This window comes from Anser anser (assembly GCF_964211835.1).
Source record: "Anser anser genome assembly, chromosome: 4".
Lineage (NCBI taxonomy): Eukaryota > Metazoa > Chordata > Aves > Anseriformes > Anatidae > Anser > Anser anser.
This window is the reverse complement of record NC_139724.1, coordinates 75,968,528-75,993,769: the sequence shown is the minus strand read 5'-3', so window position 1 is coordinate 75,993,769 and position 25,242 is coordinate 75,968,528. Positions and strand designations below refer to the sequence as shown.

The 25,242-nt window shown below is 52.9% G+C and overlaps 1 protein-coding gene and 1 long non-coding RNA gene across 2 annotated transcripts in view; one reads left to right on the top strand and one right to left on the bottom strand.

Annotated features, from left to right (window-relative positions):
* DDRGK1 (DDRGK domain containing 1) overlaps window positions 1–7,837 on the top strand; it is a 38,865-nt gene extending 31,028 nt beyond the window's left edge. Inside the window, exons 7-9 of the mRNA XM_083835787.1 lie at window positions 3,151–3,207; window positions 4,897–4,945; window positions 6,249–7,837. Of these exons, the coding sequence (XP_083691913.1) occupies window positions 3,151–3,207; window positions 4,897–4,945; window positions 6,249–6,421 (279 nt within the window). The 3' untranslated portion in view covers window positions 6,422–7,837. The remainder of the gene's footprint in view (window positions 1–3,150; window positions 3,208–4,896; window positions 4,946–6,248) is intronic.
* Window positions 6,618–16,555, bottom strand: LOC310899428. Its single transcript, XR_014584280.1, has 2 exons — window positions 15,533–16,555; window positions 6,618–13,423 (listed from the first exon to the last, which is right to left on the bottom strand). It is a non-coding gene; the product is annotated as an uncharacterized lncRNA (long non-coding RNA).
* Between the last annotated feature and the right edge of the window lie 8,687 nt (window positions 16,556–25,242).

The window sequence follows — 25,242 nt, the reverse complement described above, 5'->3', positions numbered from 1 at the left end:
CTGCCACGGGCAGGGACACCTCCCACCAGGCCAGGTAGGTGTCAAAATGACTTCTGGCAAATGCTTTCTGATCATACGTGATCTCTGGTGGAAATTTGGAAATGTATAAGCCAGCAGCACTCAAGAGTTAGGAAACATCTTCACTTCATTGCTGCAGCCCAACAGAAATAGCCCCTGATAACTAACTGCATCCCCAGCATAAGCCAGTCACTCAGACCAGAAACACCACGAAGTGCAGGTGAGATGGCTGAGAATAGCCTGGAAAAGCTCTTTAAAGAGCCTAATTAAAACCATAAAGTGAAAGTGAGCCATCAGTACACTTCATTTTGGAGCCATGCAGTGGTTCCAGTACTCCAGAGAGATTTCTTTGAAAGAGAGGGGAACCTGGAAGCGGCCGTGTTTGCTGAGACATCCTCTGTTTCAGTCCCTTACTGTGGAAATGGACTACATGGTATGGGGTGATCCCAGTCGCACGTTCCCTTCTATGGCTTTTGAGACACTACCAAACCCTGGATTAACGAAATCGTGCTGCTCTTGACTCACAAACAAGCTGCCCTGAGATAACAGCAGGTGGAACAATAGGTTATTTCGGTGTCCCTTGGGATCTCCCACTAAAACTGGAAGGGCTTCCAAGGGATCACACAATAGGCTCTCGTTCTGCACGTTGCCCCGGTGGCTATAATGGCTGGAACAGATTAGTCACAAAGTCTCAGTTCAGCGTTTAAGCACATGTATAGTTTTATATTAGTCACTTTTACTTGACGTCAGAGAAATTAAGCCTGTGCCGAAGAACCAAATTCAGAAGCACTTCAACACCTGGCTTCCCATGTAGAAATCAGTTGTAGAACTGGGGCATCACTTTCTTTTACAAGTTTTATTACTTTTTTCAATCTTGAAAGTATGCTTAATGCATAGGCTCTGCATTGCCCCCATCTTCTGTTCTATTCCCAGAAACTATTGACCTGTTATCAAGAAGCAGAGCGAAGCTGCTAGTAGCAGTCTGTGAAACTTAGAGAATTGAAAGAGCAATTGGCATTTTAAAAAACAAAATTGGATTTAGCCCTTTCTGTAGAATAATCTGTTTCACTGATATTACTGGCTGGAGGTAGCTCACCTCATGCTTCATTCTTAAAGGTGTTCGGAGTGAGATGCAGTCTCTTTTCTCCAGCTCTGCCTTGCGGGATTGCTTTAAAAGGGATTTTTCTCAGAGGCACCGAAAGGATTGAAGCCCCCCGTTCTGCCCTTCTGAAAGCTGAACGTCTCCCTTCTGCTGGGGCCGTCTTAGTCAGCGGTGCACGTGACACACCTGTGAGCTATTTCAGCATCCCAAAAAAGAAAAACAAGTGGGCAGAGGTTAAAGACATGACAGGGTATCATTGAATGCTTTTGAATTATAGACAGCAGATTAAAACACCAAGCTCTGTGTTCACTGCGTTTGAAATGGATAGAGAAGGACTGAGAGGCTTTACTCCTTCCTTTTCTTTTTTTTTTTTTCTCCAACAAAAATTTTGCTTGCAAAATAAGGAAAAAAGTTCTCTTCATCTTAATCCTGGGAGTTCTTCCTCTGTTTCCAACCTTGCTGGAGACAGCAGTGGAAGCACACCTAAAGTTAAAAGAATTTGGTGAAGCATGGACATTTTATATATTGCTCTCTGAAAGTTAAGCCTGTCTCTAAAACGTGGAGTGTGTGGTGAAGTGTTGTGCTGGCTTGGGACCTGATAATGTCATTATATTTCAGAGTGGCTGGGGAGTGGATCCTGATTCCATCCCATCCTCTGGTCTCTTATTCACAGCAGGATCTGTAGTAGGAAGCTTCCAGTGAACTTGGTCACTGAGGGTGAATATCTTGAAGTGAAGGTTTAAATCCTGTTTGTCTCATTTTGATGTGGCTTTGCACCCCCTGCCCTTTTAAAAGAAGATGTGACGAACCTTGGCAGTTCCCAGCTCTGAGAACTGAATTCCATGGACTGGTTCCAAGTCCATGTGTTCAGTCCATGGTATTCAGTTCTCTAGCTTGGCTGCATCAAACTTCACAACTGCTAAGTCTGTGTGTGGCTTTTTTTTTTTGTCTGGTTTCATTAACAAAAAAGGTTAATCTATTTCAGGCTCTTTAGTCCTTCAGTGTCCTTCCAGTGTACTCTCAAGATCAGAAACAAACGCGTTTGCCATTTGTAGCATTACATCCAATAATGTAAATGTGGCTTTATGTGTACAGCTCTTAGGAATGCACTCCAGAATGCTAACTGAATGGTCTTCAGAAGTTTTATATTTCCCAAATTCCTTACAAACAACAGTGCATCCTTTGTCCATACAAACAGCGGTGCTGCACAAAACAGATGAGTTTCTAAACCTTTTTGCAGACCAGAAAACAGGAACCAAGTAGCTCCAGATGAGTGCACCAGGTGTTTTCTCTGTAATTCTCTGGAGCTACAGAGAAGCGTAAAACCAGATGTGAGCCCTGGTGACTGGCTCCTGCCTGAGAAAGGCTGCAGGAAGCCTCTTTCAAAAGCAAAATGAGAATTTGCAGTTTCTGCATCTGCCTTCGTTCTCAGACACCATCACGCTGCTCGTGTGGGCTAGCAGCACTCTCCCAGCACCGACTAGTTTAACAATATCTTCACCAGCTTAGCAAGGTGATTATGGCATTAATACACGTGGCATTAGTAAAACAGACTAAAGCATTTAACATTGCCAGTCCTCTCTGAAGTTCTGTGTGCGCTCTGGTACAGACCAGTGATCGTTTTAAAAGGGGTTTTGAAACATCTCTCAAGCAAAAAGGGATCTTGCCAAAGCACACTAGGGGTTAGAGGTAGCAGTTGAGAAATTTAGGGGCAGGGAGAACAGAGCCACGGCTGCTTAATGCGCCTGTGCTTCCGTGTCCTGGAACGGAAGAAAAGGTTCGGGACGAGCCCTGGCAAATGTATTTGAGCCTTCACTGAAGTGGGTCAGAGCATCCAGTCTTTCCACGGAGCAGACTGGTTTCGGTGATATATCTTAAAGGTTTTTGCCACAGAAAAGTGCTCACTGGGGAAATTTAGTTAGAATGGCAGGTTCTACTTTGTCCATTAAATGCATTTTTTATTTGAAAGGAAAGAGATATGCTAACCCTCTAGTTCATCAGCTGCATGTAACTCTTGTTTGTTTCCCTAGAAAACAAAGGTAATTCAGCTGGAGGACTTAGCTTCACATCTGGGTTTAAGGACACAGGTAAGTACTGCCTTTTGGGGTGCAATTATAAGCAATGACTTTAAAAGCACAAGAGAGAAAGTGGGTAATTAAGGATAACATCTCTGCAATGTTCTGGCATCGCTGAAAATGCTTGGATTTTTGTGCAGGTCAGCAAAGCCAGCCCAGGAAATGTGGCCATTTGTCAGAGAGCCATCAAGCCAGTAAGAGATTGCTGGCGTACCGGGATGTTAGTGAAAAGTGCTCGGTCTGCCTCTGGCACAGCTGCTTGTTGGCTAACGGAGCTTACAGATTTTTGCAAATCTAGTAAAAGAGCAATTCAGGGTATTGGGAATCAAGAGCAGAGGTAAAGCAAACTGAGATTCTGCCTGCGTAACTGGACGTGTTATTTTTGCATGCAGTCAATAGGTAGGAGCTGTTTTTTTCCACTTGCTTGTGTATTCGTGGAACACTTAAGAATTTGTAACTTCTGGTGCATTACTTAAGAACGTTGACCCTCTCTGCGCCATGTAGAACTTGTCAAAGTGAGCTCATGGTGTGAGATCTGTATCCTTTTTTTTTTTTCTTTTCCCTCTGGTTCCTTTCTGTTTTCTCCCCACGTTGTGTTTTGACTCTGAAGAATAGTTGCGGCTTAGTCTAAGTTGATTTGAGCATGTTTAACATATTTCTAAGTGTGTTTTTTGCTGTTCTGTACCAAATGTGGTCTTGGGGTGCACCTTCACAGCCCCTGGCACTGCTGTAAGCCCAGGCTGAAGCACACCCTGCCTCTCTTCTATACCAGAACTTCATTTGCTCAGTCAGACAGTGATAGGGCAAGGGAGAATGGTTTTAAACTAAAAGAGGGGAGACTTAGATTAAAGGTTAGAAGGAAATTCTTCACTCAGAGGGTGGTGAGGCACTGGAACAGGCTGTGGATGCCCCATCCCTGGAGGTGTTCAAGGCCAGGTTAGGTGAGGCCCTGAGCAACCTGATCTAGCGGGTGGCATCCCTGCCTACGGCAGTGGGTTTGGAACTCGGTGATCTTTGAGGTCCCTCCCAACCTGAGCCATTCTAAGATGTAGTGAGCCAGCTGAAGTTGAAATCCGGATTATAACTTGCTTCTGCAGTCCCATAAATGCAAGTGGGTGAGAGAAGCAGAACTGCAGAAACTGAGTTTATCCAAACTTAGATAGCAGTTTAACGTGTAGTGGAACTGTGGGCTTGGAGTAACCAGAGAGTTAACCCAGCGATAAATTAAACAAACCGCTCTTTGGCTTGGTAGAAGAGTTTTCCTCTGAAATGGAGCAGAAAAAAAACAACATAAAAAGCTCTGGAATGTAATGAGTGTAGCCAGGTTCTGGGAGGACATCACAGTATTCCGTGGAACTGGCACGTTGCATTGGCACAGTACAGCCTTTCCGTGGGAAGATGTGCATAGCCCCCCTCGCCCTGATACAGCCAGGTAATTTAGAGGTACAAGCCTCTTTTGAGGGTAAAGAAGTTACTTGAACAGCCCAAGTAGCAGAGGTTCACATCATCCTTCTAAGAGCAAACCATTTCTGACAAAGGGCTTACTATATCCATCTGTGTGGAAACGCTGATGTGTGTCCTTCACTGGAGCGTTTAATGCTGAGGAATTAAGTGTAAGCAGCCTTCTCTAGTCTGTCTGAACGTGTGAAATGTTTTCTGCCTTGCTCTTGACCAGTTTATTCCTTTTTCTCTCCTGAACAGGAAGCAATTAACAGAATCCAGGACCTGATGGCAGATGGCACTCTAACAGGTGACAGCCAAAACACAAGTGGGAGTGTATTTTAGCTGTGGAATAGGTGGTGCAGAAAATGCCTTAACTGTGGCTCGCTATGTAATTTCTGTTTTAAACTTTGCAGGATACTTGTAGGACCTGATCAATAGCTATAGTTGTTATTCCTGGTCCAGCAGATGTGAAACTGTTTAAAATGAGATGTAATTGCTTCTGTGGTGTGATTCACAGAGGTTGGGGGTGAATGCTCCCAACAGCTCTGGGGCCAGCACAAGGCTTCCACATACTATTTAAGCCCTGCTGAAGGCCTTAGGGGGTTACTGAGCAGCCAGCTGCAAATTTTGTCCTCCAAAGTCTGAATTTGAAAGGATCATTTGGATGTTTTGGACTTAATTTGCAAGCCTGTTTTAAAGATGCAGTGGCCAAAGCCAGTGCTGGGGTACGGCGTGCTGTGGGATATGCAAACACCGCAGAGCTCTCCAAAGCTGAGCGCTGTAGGAAGTGAAGTGCTCGTTCCTAGCCACGGACCTACGCGATCAAAGTCGGAATGTAAGCAGGGACTGAGCACGTGGGCAGCTCCCCGTCTGAAGAAGACTCTTATCGCCGGTCGGTCTTTTTCTTTCTGAGGATGAAGTAGTTAAGGTGCCAATGCAAACACTTACCTGATGGTTGTTTCCCAGCCTTGACCACAATATCTCGGTGGGTGCTTGTGGAAACCCATTTGAATGACCTAGAAGTGATGTGAATCAAAACATAAGGATGTATGCTGTGCTGGGTATGACTGTGGCCTAAAAGGCCTGCCATTAAGTCTCCCTGCCTTACATTCGATCCCATAATGCGTTAAGAACAGAGAGGTCTCTTCTCACTCCTGATGGAGCAACCAAAATACAGAAACTGAGCTTTCAGAGGGTACGGTGGAACGGCTGAGCTGGGCTCTGGATGGGCTCTGAATCTCCTCCTGGGCTCTCCTGCTTTGCTTTTTTCCTTAAGCTGCCTGTGCCTGGAATGTCAGCACCAATGCAACGTACCTGAAGTAGCTGCTGCGATACTCCCAGCTAGCTACGCACAGTGGAAAAAAAATGCATCACTTGCTGAACCAAATTACTCTTACCCAGGCACTCAGGTATTGTCAAAGCCCCATTCAGAAGCCCAACAATAGAGAAGGAAATAAAAGCCTGACTGCTAGCATGCTGTTCTGCCTGCCCTAGATATGAAATGCAGCCTCAGCACTTCAAAGGTCCCTTCCAAAAAGAAGTAACTGATGTCTGTCGGGAAGTGAGAGGAGCCAAAGTGCTGACTTCAAGGTCCTTTCTTTCCCCTGTAGGTGTGATTGATGACAGAGGAAAGTTCATCTACATCACGCCAGAGGAGATGGCTGCCGTGGCTCAGTATATCAAACAGAGGGGGCGAGTCTCCATCGCCGAGCTGGTCCAAGCAAGCAATTCCCTGATCAACCTCCAGCCTGACAGCCAAGCTGTTGCTCCAACTGTGGCATGAAATCGTGACATGAGAAAATACGGAGGGAGTTTAACCTTTTAACGAATAAGCCACATAAATAAAAGCAAGCAAGAACCCCTCTAGTCCCTCTGCAGTGTTTGGAGGCAGGACGCTTTATTTAAAGATTAGCTGCAAGACTTGATTGGAGATTTTGCTTTTGATTCTTTAGATCTCATATAAAATTTGTACAGCGGAAGCTAGCAAAGAACTTGGGGCTTAAACACTCGTGTACCTCAGGGATATCAGTAATTGGTACCTGCCTTCTTTATATTGGCAGTCACTGTGATGTGACTGTACCCATACTTCTTGTTGTTTCCAAATTCTGATGTCTCAGATATATTTTAAATATATTTGATGATATATTTGGCTCCGATTGCATTCTGGATTCTGCAGGCTTGCTTTACTCTCACAGAGCTGTATAACTGCAGCGATGACAAACGCAGCCTGGAACAGTAGGTCTGTGGGGATGAGGCTTGTGGATTTTGTCTTGTGGGTTTTGTCTTCTGCATCAACGTTGGAAGGATATAGTAAAAAGAAAATACCGCATGTGTCTCCGTTCTTACTGAAATGCGAAAACCTTCTGCAGTGCTTTGTTTTTAAAACTTCTGGAGGTTATTTCAGAAAGCCTTTGCTATGTAAATGTTTTGTTTGGTTTACATGATGTCAAAAGTTTACTTGCAGCCAAGCTGTGTTATTTTTCCGTAGCCAAGAGACAGAGACACCTCCAGGGAAAGGCTAACTCGCCTCGTTTATTGTGCAGGACAGTTCTACTGATACCAACCAGGTTCCGATGATTCATCCTTCAGAGTAAGAGCCAGCTCAGTGTGTCTGAAGGCCTCAGACACCCCCGCTCCGTGGCCTTTGTGTTTTGGATGTATAAAAATTCAGGCAGGATGAGTCACGCAATTAACGTTACAAGTAAACGATTATTAATATCTTAATTGTAGATGTCAGTATGTTTCTTGCATAAGAATATTTATTTTTAATAGCCTAATTGATGCTTTGCTAATTCTCTTTTCTGTATTCAACGGAATCTGTGTGGATATGCGGTAATTGGGGAGGACAGGGGAGCTGGCTTTGTCACTGCCAAACTTAGAGGTGAATTAAGTAGACTAAAAGCTATGTTATCAGTGAGATGAGATAGCAATAGAACAATGGAAGGAAGCACATTTCCTGTTTAATCTCTGCACTGCTGCTCGATGTGATGCTGTGCAGGAGAGCTCGGTCACAGCACCACGCGTTGATGCGAGAGATCGGTGTCATTACTGTGTTGTGCAACAGTCACCAGCAGAGAGATTACTTGATTGCAGGCTTGTAAAGCCTCTTAATTAACCAAAAATTTGATTTTGCCGTGATTTTTTTTGTTCTGTCCTAAACTTTTCTTGTAGTAAAATAAATGCTATTGAAAGAGTTGCAGAGATGAGAAGTTGTCTTGTTTTTAATGTGATAAAGGAGCCAGCCAACAGACTTGTGTGCGCCAGCGGAGGGCTAGAGGTATTCCATTCAATCCCTGGGATTTCCAGAGGGCACTCAGTCTGTGCGAGTGTAACAAGTAACACCGTGTTCACCGGGCACTGCAAACTCCTTCTGCTGTGCTAGGACAGCTGCCTGCCGAGAGCAGCGCGCAGGCTCCGTTTACACGCCTCTGTGTCTTAGCTGGGACAAGAGCTGCAGCTTCTAACGCAAAAATAATCCAAACTATTTCAGGGCTGGGGTCTTACAGAGCTCTGCCACAGCCAAAAGGGTTGCTTGTGATTCATTGACGGGTCTGAAGGACTGATTAAAAGCAGGTAAATGAACAACAAGATAGCCAAGTGCTGTGAGCCAAGCTCGTGGTCTGATAGCAGGCACCTCAGAAGTGCCCACTGCCTAAGCTATTTGGAGCTCTGAAGGATTGCTTCCATACTAAGTGAAGCATTTGAGGTAAGGAAGGTAGCAAAACCAAGCCCTTTCTTTTGGTTCTCATCATATGATGAGAGGTACCACCTGAAAGGGAAGGCGTTTATCCCTGCAGGCACCAGCTTGGAGGAGACCCCAGGGGTCGTGGCCATGGCAGGAGGTGGCCTTGGCGCTCAGAACCAGCCCCGACCCCCTCTTGCAGGGAGCTGCCGCTGCAGGAGAACCCAAGAGGGACTCATCCTGACCACTGCCTGATCCTGGCAGGACGCTGATCCTGCCCACGCGCTTGTGGAAAATTTTACGGGGTCAAGCACAGAAGCCAGCCACCAAACTCATCTGTATCAGCATGACCCCTTCCGTCGTGTCTGGCACAGCAGCAAAATACTGTAATTGAGGGAAATCACAGCAAAAATAAAACGTGTGCTACCGACTCCTTTAGATTTGGGGTCTTCTGCTTGTAAAACTTCAAACGCTCTGGTTTCTGCCCTCTCGAAGTGTCCACCCTTTGAAAAATGGGAGCAGGTACCGAAGGGTCTCAGATCCCTATTTTCTCCTAATTTTTGCCCGTGCATTATGCAGCATTCATCTCCGTGTTCTTCCCTGAACTAGCGCAAGGGCTCCAAGGTACTCTGCTTGTACATGGAAAGAATAATAATAATTAGTGGCTCATTTGAGCGAGCTTGTCCTAATTTTGCCGTTCCACCTGCAGGCAAAGGCCAAAAAAAATTAAATTCTTGTCTTTGTTTCACACAAGGCGAGCTCTAACCAAGGAAAACTCCGGCTTCTTTTTCGTGCATCTCGGTGAAATAACAGAGCAACTGCCCAGAACGCAGCAAAACGTGAAGCATTTTCCTATCGTAAACATTTAAAAGCACCAAATGCCACGACTTCCAGGTTATTTGTTCATGGGGCGAGTTTGAGAGCCCGCCAGCCTCGTGGCTCCCAGCTGTTCCCTGTGACTACGGATACCGGGGACAGGTTCTGGGAGGCTTTTTGTGTATTTCCCTAAATTGCTGTTTTGTGCTGATCCTTTTAGGAAAGCGCTAAATATCACAAGACAGTAACGAATCACAGAGCTGTAATTTTCCCTTCTGCACAGAAACAGACATGTTCTGGGCACTCAGATTTATGTTTTCTAACCCCAGAAGCGAGTTCGGAGCATCGGTGCTACCCAGGGGCTTGATTACAGGGATCCCCCCAGGCAGACCAAAGAGCTGATACCCAGGGACGGTTGGTGCCTGAAGCACTGTAAGGTTTGTGACTTCATTCTTTTCATCTTCTCTGATTAAAATGGGGGGAAAAAAAATTCCTTTTCCTGCCCTAAAGAGAAAGGAGCATTTACTGATCTCCACGGGTACATCACAGCCCGTGCCCAGCCCAGATCCAGACGCGTTTTTGCCTCCTCCATCCTTCAGAAGGCTCCTTGCTCCCAGGCAGGTTTGGTGGTGAGACAGAGGAGCAGCTCCAGATTTATTTGTCCGCCGGTAACCCAGTTAATTCCCCTTTCGAGTCAGAGATCTGCTCTTCCCCTGTCTGATGCTAGATAAGCCTCCCGCTGCAGCTTATCTCCTCCCAGAAGCGCCTCGCCGCCGTTTGATGTTCTCGGTGCCGATCTTGCACACGCCACCAGGAACAGCACGCTTCTGCTGACGGCTCCAAATCCACCCAAATCCACTGCCAGCAAGAGGGGAGGCTGCGAGGAAAGCAGCCCCTGGGAAGAGGAGCTCCACGGAGGAGTGTTTCGGGGTCGGATCAGTGCTGGGAAGCCAGCTGGCGAGGTCCGAGAGTCAAATCGTGATGCACGCATTGGTCCCGTGAGCGGCCGGAGCACTGACACAGCAGGAGAAAGATCTCAGGAGGGCTGAGATCCTCTGTGGGGCACGGGCTGAGCCTGTCCCTAAAGGAAGACGTGGATCAGGGCTCATCATGGGGCACCTGGGGCTCAAAAATCCAAGACATTTGGAGCGTGGTGCTCGCGGAGGGCGCTGGAGGCAGGACAGTGCCACAGCACCTGCGAATCCCGAAGCGGGGCAGCTCCTTGCGAAGCTCTGGGCAGCATTTGGGGTGGGACAGAGGCCCCAGGAGCGAACAGCAGCTCTCCTGGGACCTTCTGGTGCCGTCCCGGTTTGCAGTGCCTCCTGGTTGTTCCGCTGCCTGTTTCTCTTTCTTTTCTCCTCTGCCAGTGCAAGTCCTTCCCTTGGATCCGAAGGATTTCAGCCTTCAGAGACGGCTGAAATCAGGGTTTCAGGATTCAAAAAATCCCGGAATCAGCCATTTCAGGGTTCAGAGATGGACAGTCTAGGATGGTGGAGCTCACCCCCTTCTCCTGGGCTGCAGACACCCCGCACATTGTGCTCCCAGACAGCTGGTATTTGGGGAAATTCGGGGGACAACCCGTCCGTGATGCTGGTGCCAGGGCTCATGCGGGACTGGGTGAATTTAGGGACATTCTGGGACAAAGGGGCGATGCGGTGGTGGCAGCCAGAGGCACGGCCACCCCCCTGCGTGAGCAGAGGACGGACACAGCAGGACTCGGACAGCCACAACCCAACCTTGGGGCACCTGCAGCGCAGCAACCTGCCCGGCTGAGCTGCTTTCTCCCTAAAAATCTCCAGCCCCGGGGTGTGCAGCCCGGCAATTGCCCGTGGCTTTCCCTCAGCCTGGGGTGGAGGTGGGAGGAAGGCTGCGGGCATGGGGTGAGCGCCGCAGAAGCGACTGCAGGAGGAGCTGCTGCCTTTGCTGACGCCGAGCCGGCAGCGAGGATGATCCAAGCCTTTCTCATCTGCTTCGGTGCAAAATCAGCCCAGAAAGGGGGCGGAGGACACCCCGAGGGGACACCCCCACCTCCTGGGGACCTTTTTTGGCAGTGATGGTGACCCAGCACGGCCTGGTGCACCACGTCCCCCTGCTTAAAGGCGTTTAACGCTGCCCTGACCTTGGCCGTTGGCAGCCCCGTGTGTCCCCAGAGGGGTCGGGACGGGCACCGGGGGGCTCGTGGCTCACCTCACCTTCCTCCCAAACGTGAGAGCAAATCGCGGCCTGCAGACAAGACACAGCAGTCTGTGGCCCTGTCAGGACCCCTGCCTGTGCTCAAAAGTCCTTTTCAAATATTTTTTTTTTCCAAAAAATACGTTTTTTTTCCAAAAAAAAAGTCCTCTGGGTGGTGGGGGGTAAGCCCACATCTACAAACTGCTCTCCTTGGCGGTGTTCGCAGCTGGTGCATCCTTCTCCTGGTGGAGAGCAGGGGCGAAGCTGGGCCTGCCCCAGGTCTGTCCATCTGCTGGATCTTTCCCTCTGGGACCGCAGCTCCGGCGGGAGGTGCTGAGCGTGCTGGCGTCACCCCCCAGGGCCCGATGCAGCACAGGCAGGCGTTTCGCTCGTGCTGAGCTAGCCCTGGCCCTGGCCGATGAATTGCTGTGGTTTCCAGTCCCAGCTAGGAACTGACACAGCGGGTACGGCTCTGCAGAAAAAGAAAAACCACACCGTGGGCCACGAGGACCTTCGGATATCTGTCAGATGGCTCCTGTGACAGCTTCAGGTTCCTTCACTGGAGGGATTACAACTGCCTTTTTTTTTTTTGGAAGCCTCCTGCTCAATCATGGGGCAGATCCCCCCCCTTATTTCACTCAGTAATTATAACCTGAGGGGCTGCAGGTTTTAGCAGCAGCCAGGGTGGTGGGACGTGTCCCTAAGGGATGGAGAGCCAGGAGCTGAGTGCGATGGCACAGCTGGTGGGGCAGGGACATGGTGGGACAGGGACGTCACCAGCTGGGGCCCAGCTCCACAGGACCCAGGCGAGGCGAGCAGGGAAGAACCATGGATGAGAGCCACATTCAGCCAAGACCCATGGGGCAGACCATGGCCCCACTGCCCCTGTGCAAAACACCGAGCCAGCCTCTGCCTTCGGGATGGAGGAGCCAGGATCTGAAGCCTGAAGTCTTCACGGCTCTGTACTGCCCCTGGGGAATGTCTCATCTCCGAGTCCTCGTGGCACAACGGGCACTTGGCCTCCCCCCAGATCTCCTGGCCTGTTCGCCCCTTCCCCAGAGGTGCCGCATGGCTTTGTTTTTTTCCCCTCCCTCATTTTCCCCAATTTTATTATTTGTGTGACTGGCAGAAGGGACTCACGCTGAGCTCACTCACACACGCAGCCACCCCAGGGAACCGCTACTCTCCAGCAAACCAAGACATTTGGGGTAAGTACAAAGCTGGAATACAAAGTGAACAGAAAGCACCGGCAGTATTTGATGTCCTGGGCTAGAAGGTTGCTTATGCAAGGAAAAGTAATATTCCACGCTGCTGTCCAAAGCAGCGTAAGGAATGACTTGGTTTGTAAACTACCATGAACTGCGTGAGCAAGCTGCCGGTCAGCCCAGCTGCTTCCCACAACAAGGGCCTGTTCCTGAAAGCCCAGAGCCAGGGATCATCTTCCAGCAAGGACCATGGGCTCCATCCCTGGCAGACCCCAGGAGGAGGGCTTCACCACCTCCCTGTGCTCCTCAAACCTTCTTCCCAAGCCCAGACACCGATCTCAGACACGGCAGAAAGAAGAGATCACGAGGGAGGCCGAATGGGTTGGAGGGAGAGGTTAGAAGAAAGCAGGCCCTTTTGGAGCAAAGGCTGTGCCTTCAGATAATAGATAATAACAAAATAAAAAAAAAATGGATGGATAATAAAGAGATTATCCATCCCTTTACCCCCAAAATATCTTTTTTGTTTTGTTTTGCTTTGTTTTTTTGTTTGTTTGGTTTGGTTGTTTGTTTCATTTTAAACTTTAGGTTTAAAAACTTTAAAACTTCATTTAAACTTCAAAACTTCATTTTGAATGTTAGGTCTTGAACTGGGTGATGCTGTCGGGCAAAGCCTCATAGCCTCACGTTTCTTTTAGGACAACAATTGTGGCTTTCAATCTAAATTGCTTTTCTGGGAAAGCTCGTTCCGAAATGCCCCCAGCAGGGGAGGCGAGGCCGAGGGGCCTGCTGGAGGACAGCGAGGGGCCACCCCCATGAGACCCCCATGGCGCGGCCATGCCGGGATGTGGTGCTGCAGAGGGCTCACGTCCCACGGTGCCACCCTGGCTCTGGGCCTGCTGGCTTCCCCGTGCTGAAATCACAAAATCACAGAGGGGTTTGGGTTGGAAGGGACCCTAAAACCCACCTAATTCCACCCCCTGCCCCCAGCCCAGGCTGCCCCCAGCCCCATCCAGCCTGGCCTTGGGCACTGCCAGGGATGGGGCAGCCACAGCTCCTCGGGGCGGCCTGGGCAGGGCCTCACCGCCCTCACAGTGACAAATTTCTCCCTAATGTCTAACCTAAAACTGCCCTTTTTCAGTTTAAAAGCATTCCCCTTGTCCTATCACTACCCAGAGTCCGTCCCCAGCTCTCCTGCAGCCCCCTTCAGACCCTGTCAGGCCGCTGTGAGGCCTCCCCGGGGCCTTCTCTTCCCCAGGCCCAACGCCCCCAGGAGACAATACCCAGCCCTGCTCAGCCCCCTGCTGATGGCTGCACCCAGCGCTGTCATTTTGGGGGCTTTTCCTCAGCTTTTATAGGATTTGATGAGGACCTGCTTTTTCCCTTGAGGGATGACCTCAAGGGCCTCTTCCTTGGACATGGCCGGGGGGTGCCAGCTGAGCCCCCACAGCAGGTACTGGGGGGCGAGATGTGTCCTCACCTCCAGCAGCAGCAGGAGGAGAAGCTGGGGAAGTGGAAAGCTTTCTTCATAACCTCATCTAAAAGAATATATATATATATTTTGGGCTCTGCTTTAATGAAAAGCAGAAACTTTAGGCAACAAGCAGGCGCCTCCTCACGAAGAGTTATTTTTCTTCTTGTGGAGAACCCCCCCTCGCTTGCCACCAAAGCCGTTCTTGCAGATTTTCCAGCACACACCAAAGGGGGAATTAAGGGATAAATTGTCCTATCAGGGGTTCAACCAACGTATCTCACTGGTTTTCTACCCCCACGGCTCTGCAGTGACCACGCGTGGCCATGAATCCCCCCCCTGCTATGTGCCAGCCCTCCTGCAGATGTGGGATCTGCGGCTCCCTTGTAGGAAGCAAGACCCCCAGACCTAGAAGGCAATAAAACCCCCATCTCTCAGCTCTTTTTCATCGCCTCTCTTTATAATTAACCGCTTTAACGAGAGGGAGGGCTCGCAGCCCAGGGAGATGCCCAGCACGAGGGGGTCAGAGGTGCTTCGGGCTCCAGCTGCCCTGGATTTCCATGCCGATCTCCCCAGCCCTCTCCTGTTTATGGGTGTCGCCGCCAGGGAAGCGATCCCGATTAAATCCGGATGCTTGTTGCTCCTGGGCTTGCTGGCCAAACCAAACAGCGCCGTGATGCAACAGCCGCGGCTGACGCTTGCACAAACTTTCCAGATGGGGAAATTAATCTTTTCAATAGAAGCAGGAAAAAAAGAAAAAAAAAAAAAAAAAAAAAGCAGTAAGCACAGAGGGCAGGCCCGGGGTGTCTTGGAGTGGATCTCGGCGAGACGGGCTGCAGCACACGCTGTTCTGGCTGCTGCCGGTGAACTTTGCTGACGGCTTGCCTCAGGCTGTCCTGCTGCCTGGCTCCAGGCTCCAGCCCTGCAGAAACCAGCGCTGGTGCTGCCCCGAGCCCTGCCGATGGTCTCTGGGATGTTCCTGAGCCTGTCCTGTCCTGGGCAGGACTGAATGCCCCCTCCTGCTGCAGATCCAGGGGCTCTCGCCCGGGAGGAGCAAGTGGGGAGCCACCAGGGGGTCCTCACTTCTGGGCACCAGAGTGGGGAACGTCCTGGGGGAACTTTATCCAGAAAGGCTTCACATCAAAATACAGCAGCTAGCTTGGTGAGGTGGTGTGTCCTACAGCGCCAGAGTGGACAAATTAGGGCAGCCTCGTGGCCTGTTCATCCTACAAGACCACCCATGTAGGGACCACCAGCTAACGGTCCTTCCAGCACAGCACCTCTGAGAGCAGCTGTGTCCTCCTGAAGTTTTGGGATCCACGTAAACTATTTGCAATGCCCTGCAGCAACGATTCCCTGGTTTAACTGTGGATGTGATGAGGAGCAGCTTCCTTTTCTCCCTGCCCCTGCCCTGCTCAGTGGCTCTGGGTATATGGATGGAGGGGCCACCGAAGAGCTCTCCCTTACCCACCCCTAATTTTACAGCCCCATTCAGACCCCGCTCCGTCCTCCTCCATCAGGACCCATCACATATCTTCGAACCTTCCTTACCGTCCCCTTCATCTTCCTCCAGCTCCTTAACGAGACCTGATGAGGGCGAGCCAAAAGCCGCCCGTGCGTTACCCCGGGGCAGCGCACGCGGCGGCCGCCTGAAACGCCACCGACTTGCTGATCCCTTACGTAACCGGTGACACTGTTTGGTTTCCCTTGCTGACTTTTGCGAGTGTGATTCCCCCGTTCGCTGCTCCTAAAGCCGCTTATCCCCGCGCTAAACCCCCAGCTTAGCCCAGCAGTCCTGAGTGCCTCGCCGAGCCGTCTCCTTCGCTCCCTTGCAAGAAGCCTCCTCCTCCCCACGGCAGCCTGGGAGGACATGGATGGTCCGGCACCCCATTTCCACACCCAGCACCCCATTTCCACACCCAGCACCCCATCTCCATGCCCATAACCCCATCTCCATGCCCATAACCCCATCTCCATGCCCATAAACCCCATTTCCACACCGAGCATCCCATCTCCATGCCCATCACCCCATCCCCACGTCCACCACCCCATCCCCACGCCCACCATCCCACCCCACAAGCCCTCCCACCAGTTCCAACGCACAAAGGATTTTTTTTTCCCCTCTTGCTAGTCCCAGGTTCAACGTTTTTATGGCTTCCCCCCCCCATGCAGCAGTTCTGATTTGGGATCTGCTGCACATCAGCTGGCCAGGTGCCCTCTTCAGAGGGTTGGCCGAGGTCTTGCTCATCCTCACAGACACCAGCACGCAAAACCCCAAAGGCCAGCAGTCTGTTTTCCTCCTACAGGCACAGCCAGGAGCTGGGGACCCAGCGATGTGCTGACACGGGATATTTTGGTGCTGCAAACCACGCTGCAGCCTCCCCAGCCCAGTTTCCGACCCTTTTTCCCCCAGACCAGTCTCACAGCGGTGGCTCAGCTCGGAGGCAGCTTTTCCCTTTGTGATGCTAAACACCTAGGGAGGGATAATCAAATTATACCCACACGATTACGCCAACAAGGACATGAAGCATCCCATAGAGAGCTGTCCCCTGTTCCTTTGTGGGGGCTGGCGGATCACTCGGGCTGGCGGATCTCCTCTCTGGGCCTCAAACACCACGATGCGAGGATTTTCCCCTTACTGCGCCTCTCTGCGGTCCCATTTGGCGAGCTGGGGTCTTGCGGAGCTGCACCACTGGGGAAATGTCACGGGGAAGGGGCTGGGGGAGATGCAGGGGCAGGTTCGGCCCCTCCATGCTCACGTATCCTGCGCAGGAGCGCTCCTGTTCGGGGTTCCCCCAGCACACGGGGGATGCAGGGGGATCCCAGCACGGTCTCGAGGTGACCCCATGGGGTTTGTCAGCGATGTGACCACCCAAATGCCCTGGGGGAAAACCCAGACGGAGCCTTCAGAAGCCCCAAGGAGAGGCTCATGTAGGTGCCACGAATTGCTGCAGCCAGCCTCAACCCAGCCGAGCTGACCCCCGCATCTCCCCTACCCTAGAGCACACATTTACGTCCTCTCTAACCCTATTTACATCCTCCATAACCCTATTTACACCCTCTCTAACCCTATTTACATCCCCTCTAACCCTATTTACATCCTCCCTAACCCTATTTACACCCTCTCTAACCCTGCTCATGCCTCTTTTTTCCATCCAGCCCTGGCCCGGACGATCCCCTGACACCTTTGGCACTTGCAGTCAGCAGCACCTTGCGACGAGGAGCCCCAGGACTTTCAGGACAGGGGACGGGGTGCTCCTTCCCCACATTTATCCCAAGCGGCATCCCTCCGTCCCACTGCAGCCAACTGGGACAGCGAGTAGGAAACAGATGCTTCCCCGGATGAATCGGCAGCACATCTGGGCAGCGACAGGGCTGGCCGTAACATTTTCCCCTCCATCCCATAACATTTTCCCTTCTGTCCCATAACATTTTCCCCTCCATCCCATGCCCACGAGCCCCGGGAAGGCAGCGGGCCAGCCTCGGCTGCTTGGCTGAGGAGCGGGAGGGAGAGGAAGCCGGGCTGGCTCGCCTTGCAGGGGAAATGTGAAGTGCTGCCGTTGGAAACTAGGTCATGTCCCTTGCCCCGTGTCTTCTCGATAAAGGGGTGAGAAATCAGGTCTGTTTTCTGCAGCCGCTGCTTTCAGACCATGCCCCGAATTTGGGTGTAGAGGGGAAATATGGAGGCTGCCCTCTTTCTCCTCCTGGCTCCAGGTTTTGAAGCGGAGGGTTCAGAGCCCCACAGCACAGAGCTCGGGGTCCTGTAGGGCCGGGTTGTAGGGAGCCCCATCGAGCCCCTGGCAGCTGAGCAGAATGGGATGGGTAGCGGGGAGCCTTTCCCAGGCACCGGGCGAGCAGGAGGAGCTGGAGGCTGGGGGTGGAGAGAGGGAGGCTGGGGATGGAGAAATGGAGGATGGGGATGGAGAGATGGAGGATGGGGATGGAGAGATGGAGGATGGGGATGGAGAGATGGAGGATGGGGATGGAGAAAGGGAGGCTGGGGATGGAGAAAGGGAGGTTGGGGATGGAGGAGGGGCTGGAGATGGAGAAATGGAGGCTTGTAATGGAGAAGGAGAGGCTGGGGGTGGAGAATTGGAGGCTGGGGATGACAAAGGAGAGGCTGGGAATGGAGAAGGGGTGGCTGAGGATGGAGAAATAGAGGCTGGTGATGGAGAAATGGAGGCTGGTGTTGGAGAAAAGGAGGCTGAGGATGGAGAAGGGGAGGCCAGGATTGAGAAGGGGAGGTTGGGGATGGAGAAGGAGAGGCTGGGGGTGGAGAATTGGAGGCTGGGGATGGCAACGGAGAGGCTGGTGATGGAGAAATGGGGGCTGGGGATGGAGAAATGGGGGCTGGGGATGGAGAAATGGAGGCTGAGGACGGAGAAGAAGAGGCTGGGGATGCCAGCTGGGTCACCTTTCCCCCTCAGCTGCTGGCTACGTCTCTCCCAGCCCACCACCCAAACCTGCAAGCCCCATCCAGGGGTCGATCTTCACCAGCAGGCACCCGGGGCCGCCTTCCTCACCCTGCCACCCACCTCCTCCATCACTCCCCACACCTCGGGGACCCCCCGGGGCAGCCTCACCCCACGCCGGAGGGCTGGGTACGGACACCGGGGTGCCCACCATGGTCCCACCGTGGGAGCAGCCCCCGGGGGCGATTCTGGCCGCAGGAGTGGGAGCGTTGGCGGGGGGCTGCCCTCTCCCCGCGCAGCACGGTCAAGTGTCTCTCCACATCAGCATCATCCCTGCTCGGCGAAGGGATCGGCCACAAGCAGACAGGACCGGAGGCAGGAGAGGCGGCGCGGAGAGCATCCCTTCCCCCACTGCCCCCGAAATCCAGACCTTTCCCGGCGAGCAAAGGGAAAGGCGTGGAGAGGATGGGGGGGGGGGGGGGGGGGGGGAAGGAAAGATTTTGGCGGCCGAAACAAAGCCTGGGGGTTAGCAGGTCCCATCCTGGGGGATGTCATTTCCTCGTTTCCCCTCTAAAAGGATTGGAAGATCAGCCATGAAGTCATGGGATCTCGCCCAAAAGGGAAAAGGGGTGCACCCATCCCGTGCCCGACCAGCCCCTCCTGCTAAAAATAAAAAGAGGGAGCTGGGTCATTTTGGGGAGGTGTCTGCAAACGGAGAGGTTTGGGTGCCCAGCTCCAGGCTGTGCCACTCCGAGGTGGGCACTGCCTCTTCCCCTCTGCCGAGAGGCTTCTGCGAGCCCGAATGGAGCCCCCCCGACCTCCCCAGCAGGATGTGGCCCCTGTAAAGCACCGCACAAGTGTCCCTTGTCTTCGGTTTTGTCCCAGGGCCACCATGCCCATGGGCAGCACTGGGGAAGGGGACAGCGGCAGGACACCCCCTGCCCATCTCGTCATGGGGCAAACCCAGGTCCTGGAGAGGGCAGGGGGCAGAGCAGGAGGGGGGCAGCAGCAGAGGGGCAGATCCCACGCACGGAGCTCGGTGTTAGCCTCATTAGCAGTCACATCGAGATAAAACAAGTAATTTTTGCTAGCCTCGTCACAACGAGGCTAGCATGTAGCATTCAAATTATCCAATTACGGCAAATTCCCATTAATAATGCAATTAGGATCGTTACAAGCAGACTTCCTACCACCAACCCCTTCCTCCACCACTCTCCTTTCCCCTCGGCAGCCACGGCAAGCCCCCAGCACCCCGTATTTCTAGGGGTGGCACCATCACCCCGTCTGGTGCTGGGACCTGGGGTGTCATTGTCACACCTCGCCGTGCCAACACTCCTTTTGGGTCGGTGTATTGGGTTATACAGCGACCGCTCATTTCTGCTAGACCTTTGCCGTCTGGAGGAACGTTTTTAGGGTGAAACCACATGGTGGCTTCTTTCTTTCTCCTTTCCAGCTCCCTTGAATTATTACCAGTAGCATTCCTTTAACTATCGGCACCGAGTCTGTTGCGTATCGGTGTAAGTGCCCACCCGTTTTCGTGTTAGCAGAGCCCAGATGTGATGTGTCCCCTCACCATCCCTGCCCAGGAGCACCAGGCCAGGCTGGGAGGAAGAGCAGGAAGGTTTGGAGGAGGATAAAACGCCGCGTGCGGCGTCAGCTAGTGGCAAGGAGAGAGTTTTTTGAGCTTGTCACTAGGAAGCATATGGCTGCCACTGAGCTCCGGGGCTTATTTAGGATTTAGTGCCTATTTGATCTATTTTAATCCAGACGTTCAGCTCATCGCATAATGAGATCCCACCAGAAGAACCACGTTATGATGCCTCCCGGACAGCCAAAACGTGCTGAGCACCTTCCTCGAGGCCCTGAGAGGCTGAGCACCCCAGGGGGGGTGAAGATGAGCACCACGTCGAGGTGAGCTGGGCGAGCTCGTGGCTTTCCCCAGGGCTGGCATCGACACACTGGGGTCAGGCTCCCCGTGAGCTGCCCAGGTCCTTGTGGCACCTACCCGAGCGGCTGCTAAAACCTGAGCAATCCATCCTTCTTGGATGGGCATCACCAGCATCAAAACCAGGAGGGTAACGTGAATGCAGAGCTACGGGAGGGAGAATCAAAAGCTCCAGCAGCTGTGGTGCCACGGGGAACATCCCCATTGCCGCCCATGAGAAATAGGGTCTCAGTTCCCCCATCCTCGGGTTGATATTGGGATCACTGAGACATGATTCGGGCGCTGAGGTGGATGGGGAAGATGGCTGTGATCTCACAGAGATGAACCTCACCTTGGTGTTGGTCTACATACAGAGCGTGTCACCTCCAACTGCAGCCTCGGGAGCGGAGGGGCTGCAGAAAATTGCCTCTTCGTAGGGCTCGAGTGCCACCTGAGAAGCCCCACTAAGCGTTTTCCAGGAGAAATGACGGTTCGGAACATTAAATTTCTCCATCGTCCAACTTGGCTCGTGTTTCGGGCTCCCCAGAAGCTGGCAAAAATGTGTCAGGGCACCACCACCGTCCCAGTGTCATCCCTGCAAGATTTGTGATACTGCCCGGAGCAGGCTGGCCGTAAGCATTTATCACTTTTAATTGCGCTGCTCGTCACACTCGGGCGAGGACCTTAGGGGGCTCATCCCACGAAAGATCCCAGACACGGATTTTTCGTCTGCTTTCGGGAAACATCCCGGCGTTTGTTGGTTTTCGTGCCCTGCTGAGGCAGGAAGCGCTGCACGGGGCTGGGCACAGCGAATTTCCCTGCCGTAGCTTCCCCTCTCCCCACCTCGCACCGTAACGGAGCTCTCCCTGAATCCTTCTGATCGCGGGGCTCTTAAACCTCCTGACATTTAATTAAAGGGATGCGAGTGGTTCGGGGGGGTTGCAGAGCGCACGGCGCAGGGCCAGGAGGGCAGTTAGCAGCGTGCCCTTGACAAGGAACAAGCTGGCGGGCGCGGGGGGAGGACGGAAAACCCATTTCCATCACGGTAACGACGTGAGGAACCCCTCTGGCCCCAGCGTGTCCTTCCTGGTGTCCCTCCCTCCATCCCAGCTGGTTAATCCCACCGCAGAAGGGCCCGCGGCAAGTCAGGGAATACATTTTCCAGGGTGCGTTGTCTCCTTTGGCCAAGGTCGGCCGAGGTGTTGCTACGAGCGGGGACCTGCTGGATCAGGCCCCCCCCCTCCCCTGGAGCCCCGGAGGAGATGCTGCATGGCTGCTAACAGTGGACCCCTTCCCCCAGCCGCCCCCAACCGTGGCACGTGCAGCTCATCAGCTAAAAGCCTGGTGTGGGCAGGCAGCCCACGGTTGTTTCTCTAAATAAACCTTCCCCTCCCTGGCTGACTCTCCATCTCTCTCCGCAGCGCGATGGATTTCTTTCTTGAGTTCACGTCAGGGCCTGGGTGTCTCCTGGAGCTTGCTGGGCACCAGCGTGACCTGTAACACATCGCAGAGCCTTTGGCAGCAGAAATAATTCATATTTCCAGCAGGCATATTGCCCCAGCCCCTTATAACGTGGGATCACCCACCGCAGAGCATCCCTCACCCTGGCGTTTCTGCACTCCGGTGCTTTTGGGACCCACAGGATCCACGGAAATGCCCCCAGACCGTGACTTCCAGGCATGGTGCTGCTCCCAAAGCTTGTGGCCAGCCCCCCCAGCCCCCCCAAACCCCGAGGCATTGCCCCTGCAGGTCTGAGCAGCCGGGCAATGCCGGGGGACCTCATTTGCAAGAAGCTCTCCGCACGGCGATCTCCGTGCCAGCAGCATTAAAGCAATTTACCGCCTGACCCCAGCTCGAAAATGAAATCTATCATGCTTGACTTGACCTGCTGGCCGAATCATCATTATGTGGGGAACGCTTTTTTCCTGTCCGGCGTGTAAAAACAAGAACGAGGGGGAGGGAGGGAGGGAGGGAGCACGAGGCAGGGGGAGGCACGGTGCCTGGCCGTCTCCTCCTCTCGCGTGTTTTCTGCTGCTGGAGCACCAGAAAATGCTCTGAGGAGGGGGCTGCTGGCTGCCCATCCTTCCCTGGCCGTGGCCAGCAGCGGCCGGGCTGGGTGGGAGGCTGGCCCACAGGACCCTGATGTCCATCTGTCTGTCCCTTGCCTGTTGTCCGCACGCTCTGAACTGAGCCCCACAGCATCTCCTGCAGCCCCTTCCCATTGCTGCATCCCGGCGGAGATCTGGATGCAGCTCAGGTGCTGTACACAGACCATGCTTTGCTTCTCCACTATGGCCCCATCCGGGGCTAAGCTTCCTCAAGAAAACCCAACCCCAAAACCATCCTTTTAGCCTTCCTGGCATGCCCTTATTACAGTCCTTTTTGCCAAAATCACGTAGTTTCGTGAATTCAAGGGTCAGATTCAGACCCGCTGCAGCATTAGCTAGAGCAGGCACAGGACCAGCGCCGGGAACATCAGCAGGACTGCCCCGAGCCCGTGCAGCTGGAGATGCTCTGCCAGGACAGGAGGGATTGAGGACTGAGAGAGAACCCGACCCTGCAAGAAAACATCTGCAAGAGCTTTTCGTGAGCCCCCGTCACCCGGCTTGAGCCAAAGCTGTCCCAAGCATTTTCCGAAGGAGAGGGACGGAGAAATCCCGACAGATTTCCCGAGAGCCCTTTGTTCACCCAGGGTTTCTGGCGCAGCTGGGGATGTCAGCAGTTATTTACGGGCTGTTTCTTTTTTAGCCTGCTGTGATCAATAGGTGTGACCCCTCGCACAATCCGATACCGTATCAGCAGGCATGGCAGGAGGGTAAAGATTTCCCTCCCCGCGGCTATAACGCTGTCCTTCGGGGAGGGGAAGAAGCAGTCACTGCCTCTGTGCTGCCTCCTCCCTCCTGTGGGTTTCCGCCAGGCCACCTCTCCGTCCTTTAGTGTTTCACGGGATTTAATGACCCCATCCAGATCACCTGCTAAAAATAAGGAAGCCTGGAATGAAGTGGGAGAAGCAAGAGCCACCTGGAGCACATCTAGCGCTGCCCGTGCTGCTGAAGCTCCTGATTGCCCAGCCTTGGGGCTAGGGCATTTCTCTCCTCCAGCTCTTCCCCAAAAATCACCAAATTCCTTCCAGACCAGACAGCAGTCACTTGGGGAAATACCCACCTTTTTCTCCCCAAAGAGGGGCAGGCAAGCTGGAGCAGCAAATGGGTTGCATGCGTGGGCAGGGTGCTGCTCCTTTTACCAAGTGGTGAAAGGGAAGAGGTCTCATCTCCCCGAGATGAGACACTTTTTATGGGTGAAACCCTTCCATTTTGGGTGATTTAATCCCCGTCGGAGACCATTTTGCATTCCGAAGGTGGCCATCCCATCCGATCCGTCTCGAGAACTGGTGAAATTGGGAGCCAGTTGGGAGCTCTCCACTCCCTTGCACACACAGCACGGCCTTGCGCTCCCTGCAGTGTCCAGGATTTCTTTTTCCTTCTCGCAGGGGGAGCGCAGAGGATCCCCTGCCCCTGCCCCAGATGGCACAACCGAGAGCAATGGCTCCGGACGGACATGTCACAAGAAAACCTCCTTTCTATTTATACAGCGCCTCTGACCTTCGGCTGTTGCTACATCGCGCTCGGCGCAGCACAAACAGATCCTAAAACACCCTGGGGTTTGTTGCTGAAAGGTGCCCGGGTTCGGTATTTTTTCGGGGGGGGGGTCGTTACGTGCGCCTGGGCTGAGCCTTGTCAGAACGGGGCTCACAGATTAATTTCTTTTTTTTTTTTTTCTGCCCAGATCGCAACTTCTGGGGTTAAAGCTAGTGCTTGAAAACACAGATGGGCTCGGTTTAAAGACTGGGAGAGAATCCAATCGCAAGTTGTCCAGCTGGTGAAACACCCTCGCTGCTGAAAACTGGGGGAACTTGGGAATTCAGGCAGCGACATCTTCCCATCAGAGCCTTTCCCCGGGCCTTTTCCCAGCTGTGCTGACCGGCTCTGAACCCCCAGAAAAATCTTCACGGCACAGTCGGCCTGTGACCCGCTCCCCTCTCACCCTCCTCTCGCACACACCAGACCCAGCTCCATCCATCCCTGGCCACGAACCAGGTTTCTCAGGCATTTTCCTGAACTTCCTCGCATTTTTTCTCCGCTTCCTTCGAACCGTGGGCACCCGGGCAGGATGCGGGATTGACCCTTGGTGGGACTGGGGCTCTTTTGCTGATTTATCCCTCACCTTCCCCACTACCTTCCGCCACAAAGCAAATTACAATGAATTTTGTGCAGACACATGTCGGAGGAGCTGCTTGCCACCACGTAGGCATGACCTGCCTGCGCTGTGTGCTGCTTTGCCCCAGATGTATTCAAATTTGCAAATAACCTGGGAGCATCACCTGGTCGCAGCAGAATTCAAGCGGGGATTAAACTAAACCTGGCCCAAAACCAGGGATGGACGCTCCCTGCTTCAGCCGAGCCTTGGGGTAGTGTTTCCACTGGAAAAAAAAAGTGTTTCCAGTCCCTGGAGGACTGGAAGGAGCCCAAGGCAGTTGCCTGGGCTGCCTGTAAACTCTGGCCCTGAGAACAGCCCTGCTGACGAGGTCCTTTCTTAATGCAATTTGTGTCTGAGGTCACCCCCCCAGGGCAAGCAGGCAGCGAGGGGCTGGAGGGCCCGCTTGTTTCAAAAGGGGCATAGCTAAAAAAAAAAACGGTGATTTCCCCCAAAAACCTTTCTGTGGCAAAGAGCCAGAGGTTCCCACCTTGCTTGGGGTTCCCACAACCTTGCTCTGGTGAGTCTGGGGTGAGGTTAAGCCAGTGCAGAGCTGTCCTTTTTCCAGCTTGCCCGTGTCCAGCTCACGTGGGCTGATGCTGTAATTGCAGGAGAAAACAGAGAGTGTCTGCTCGCCACCAAGGATCTCCAGCAAGCCATCCCACAGGGAT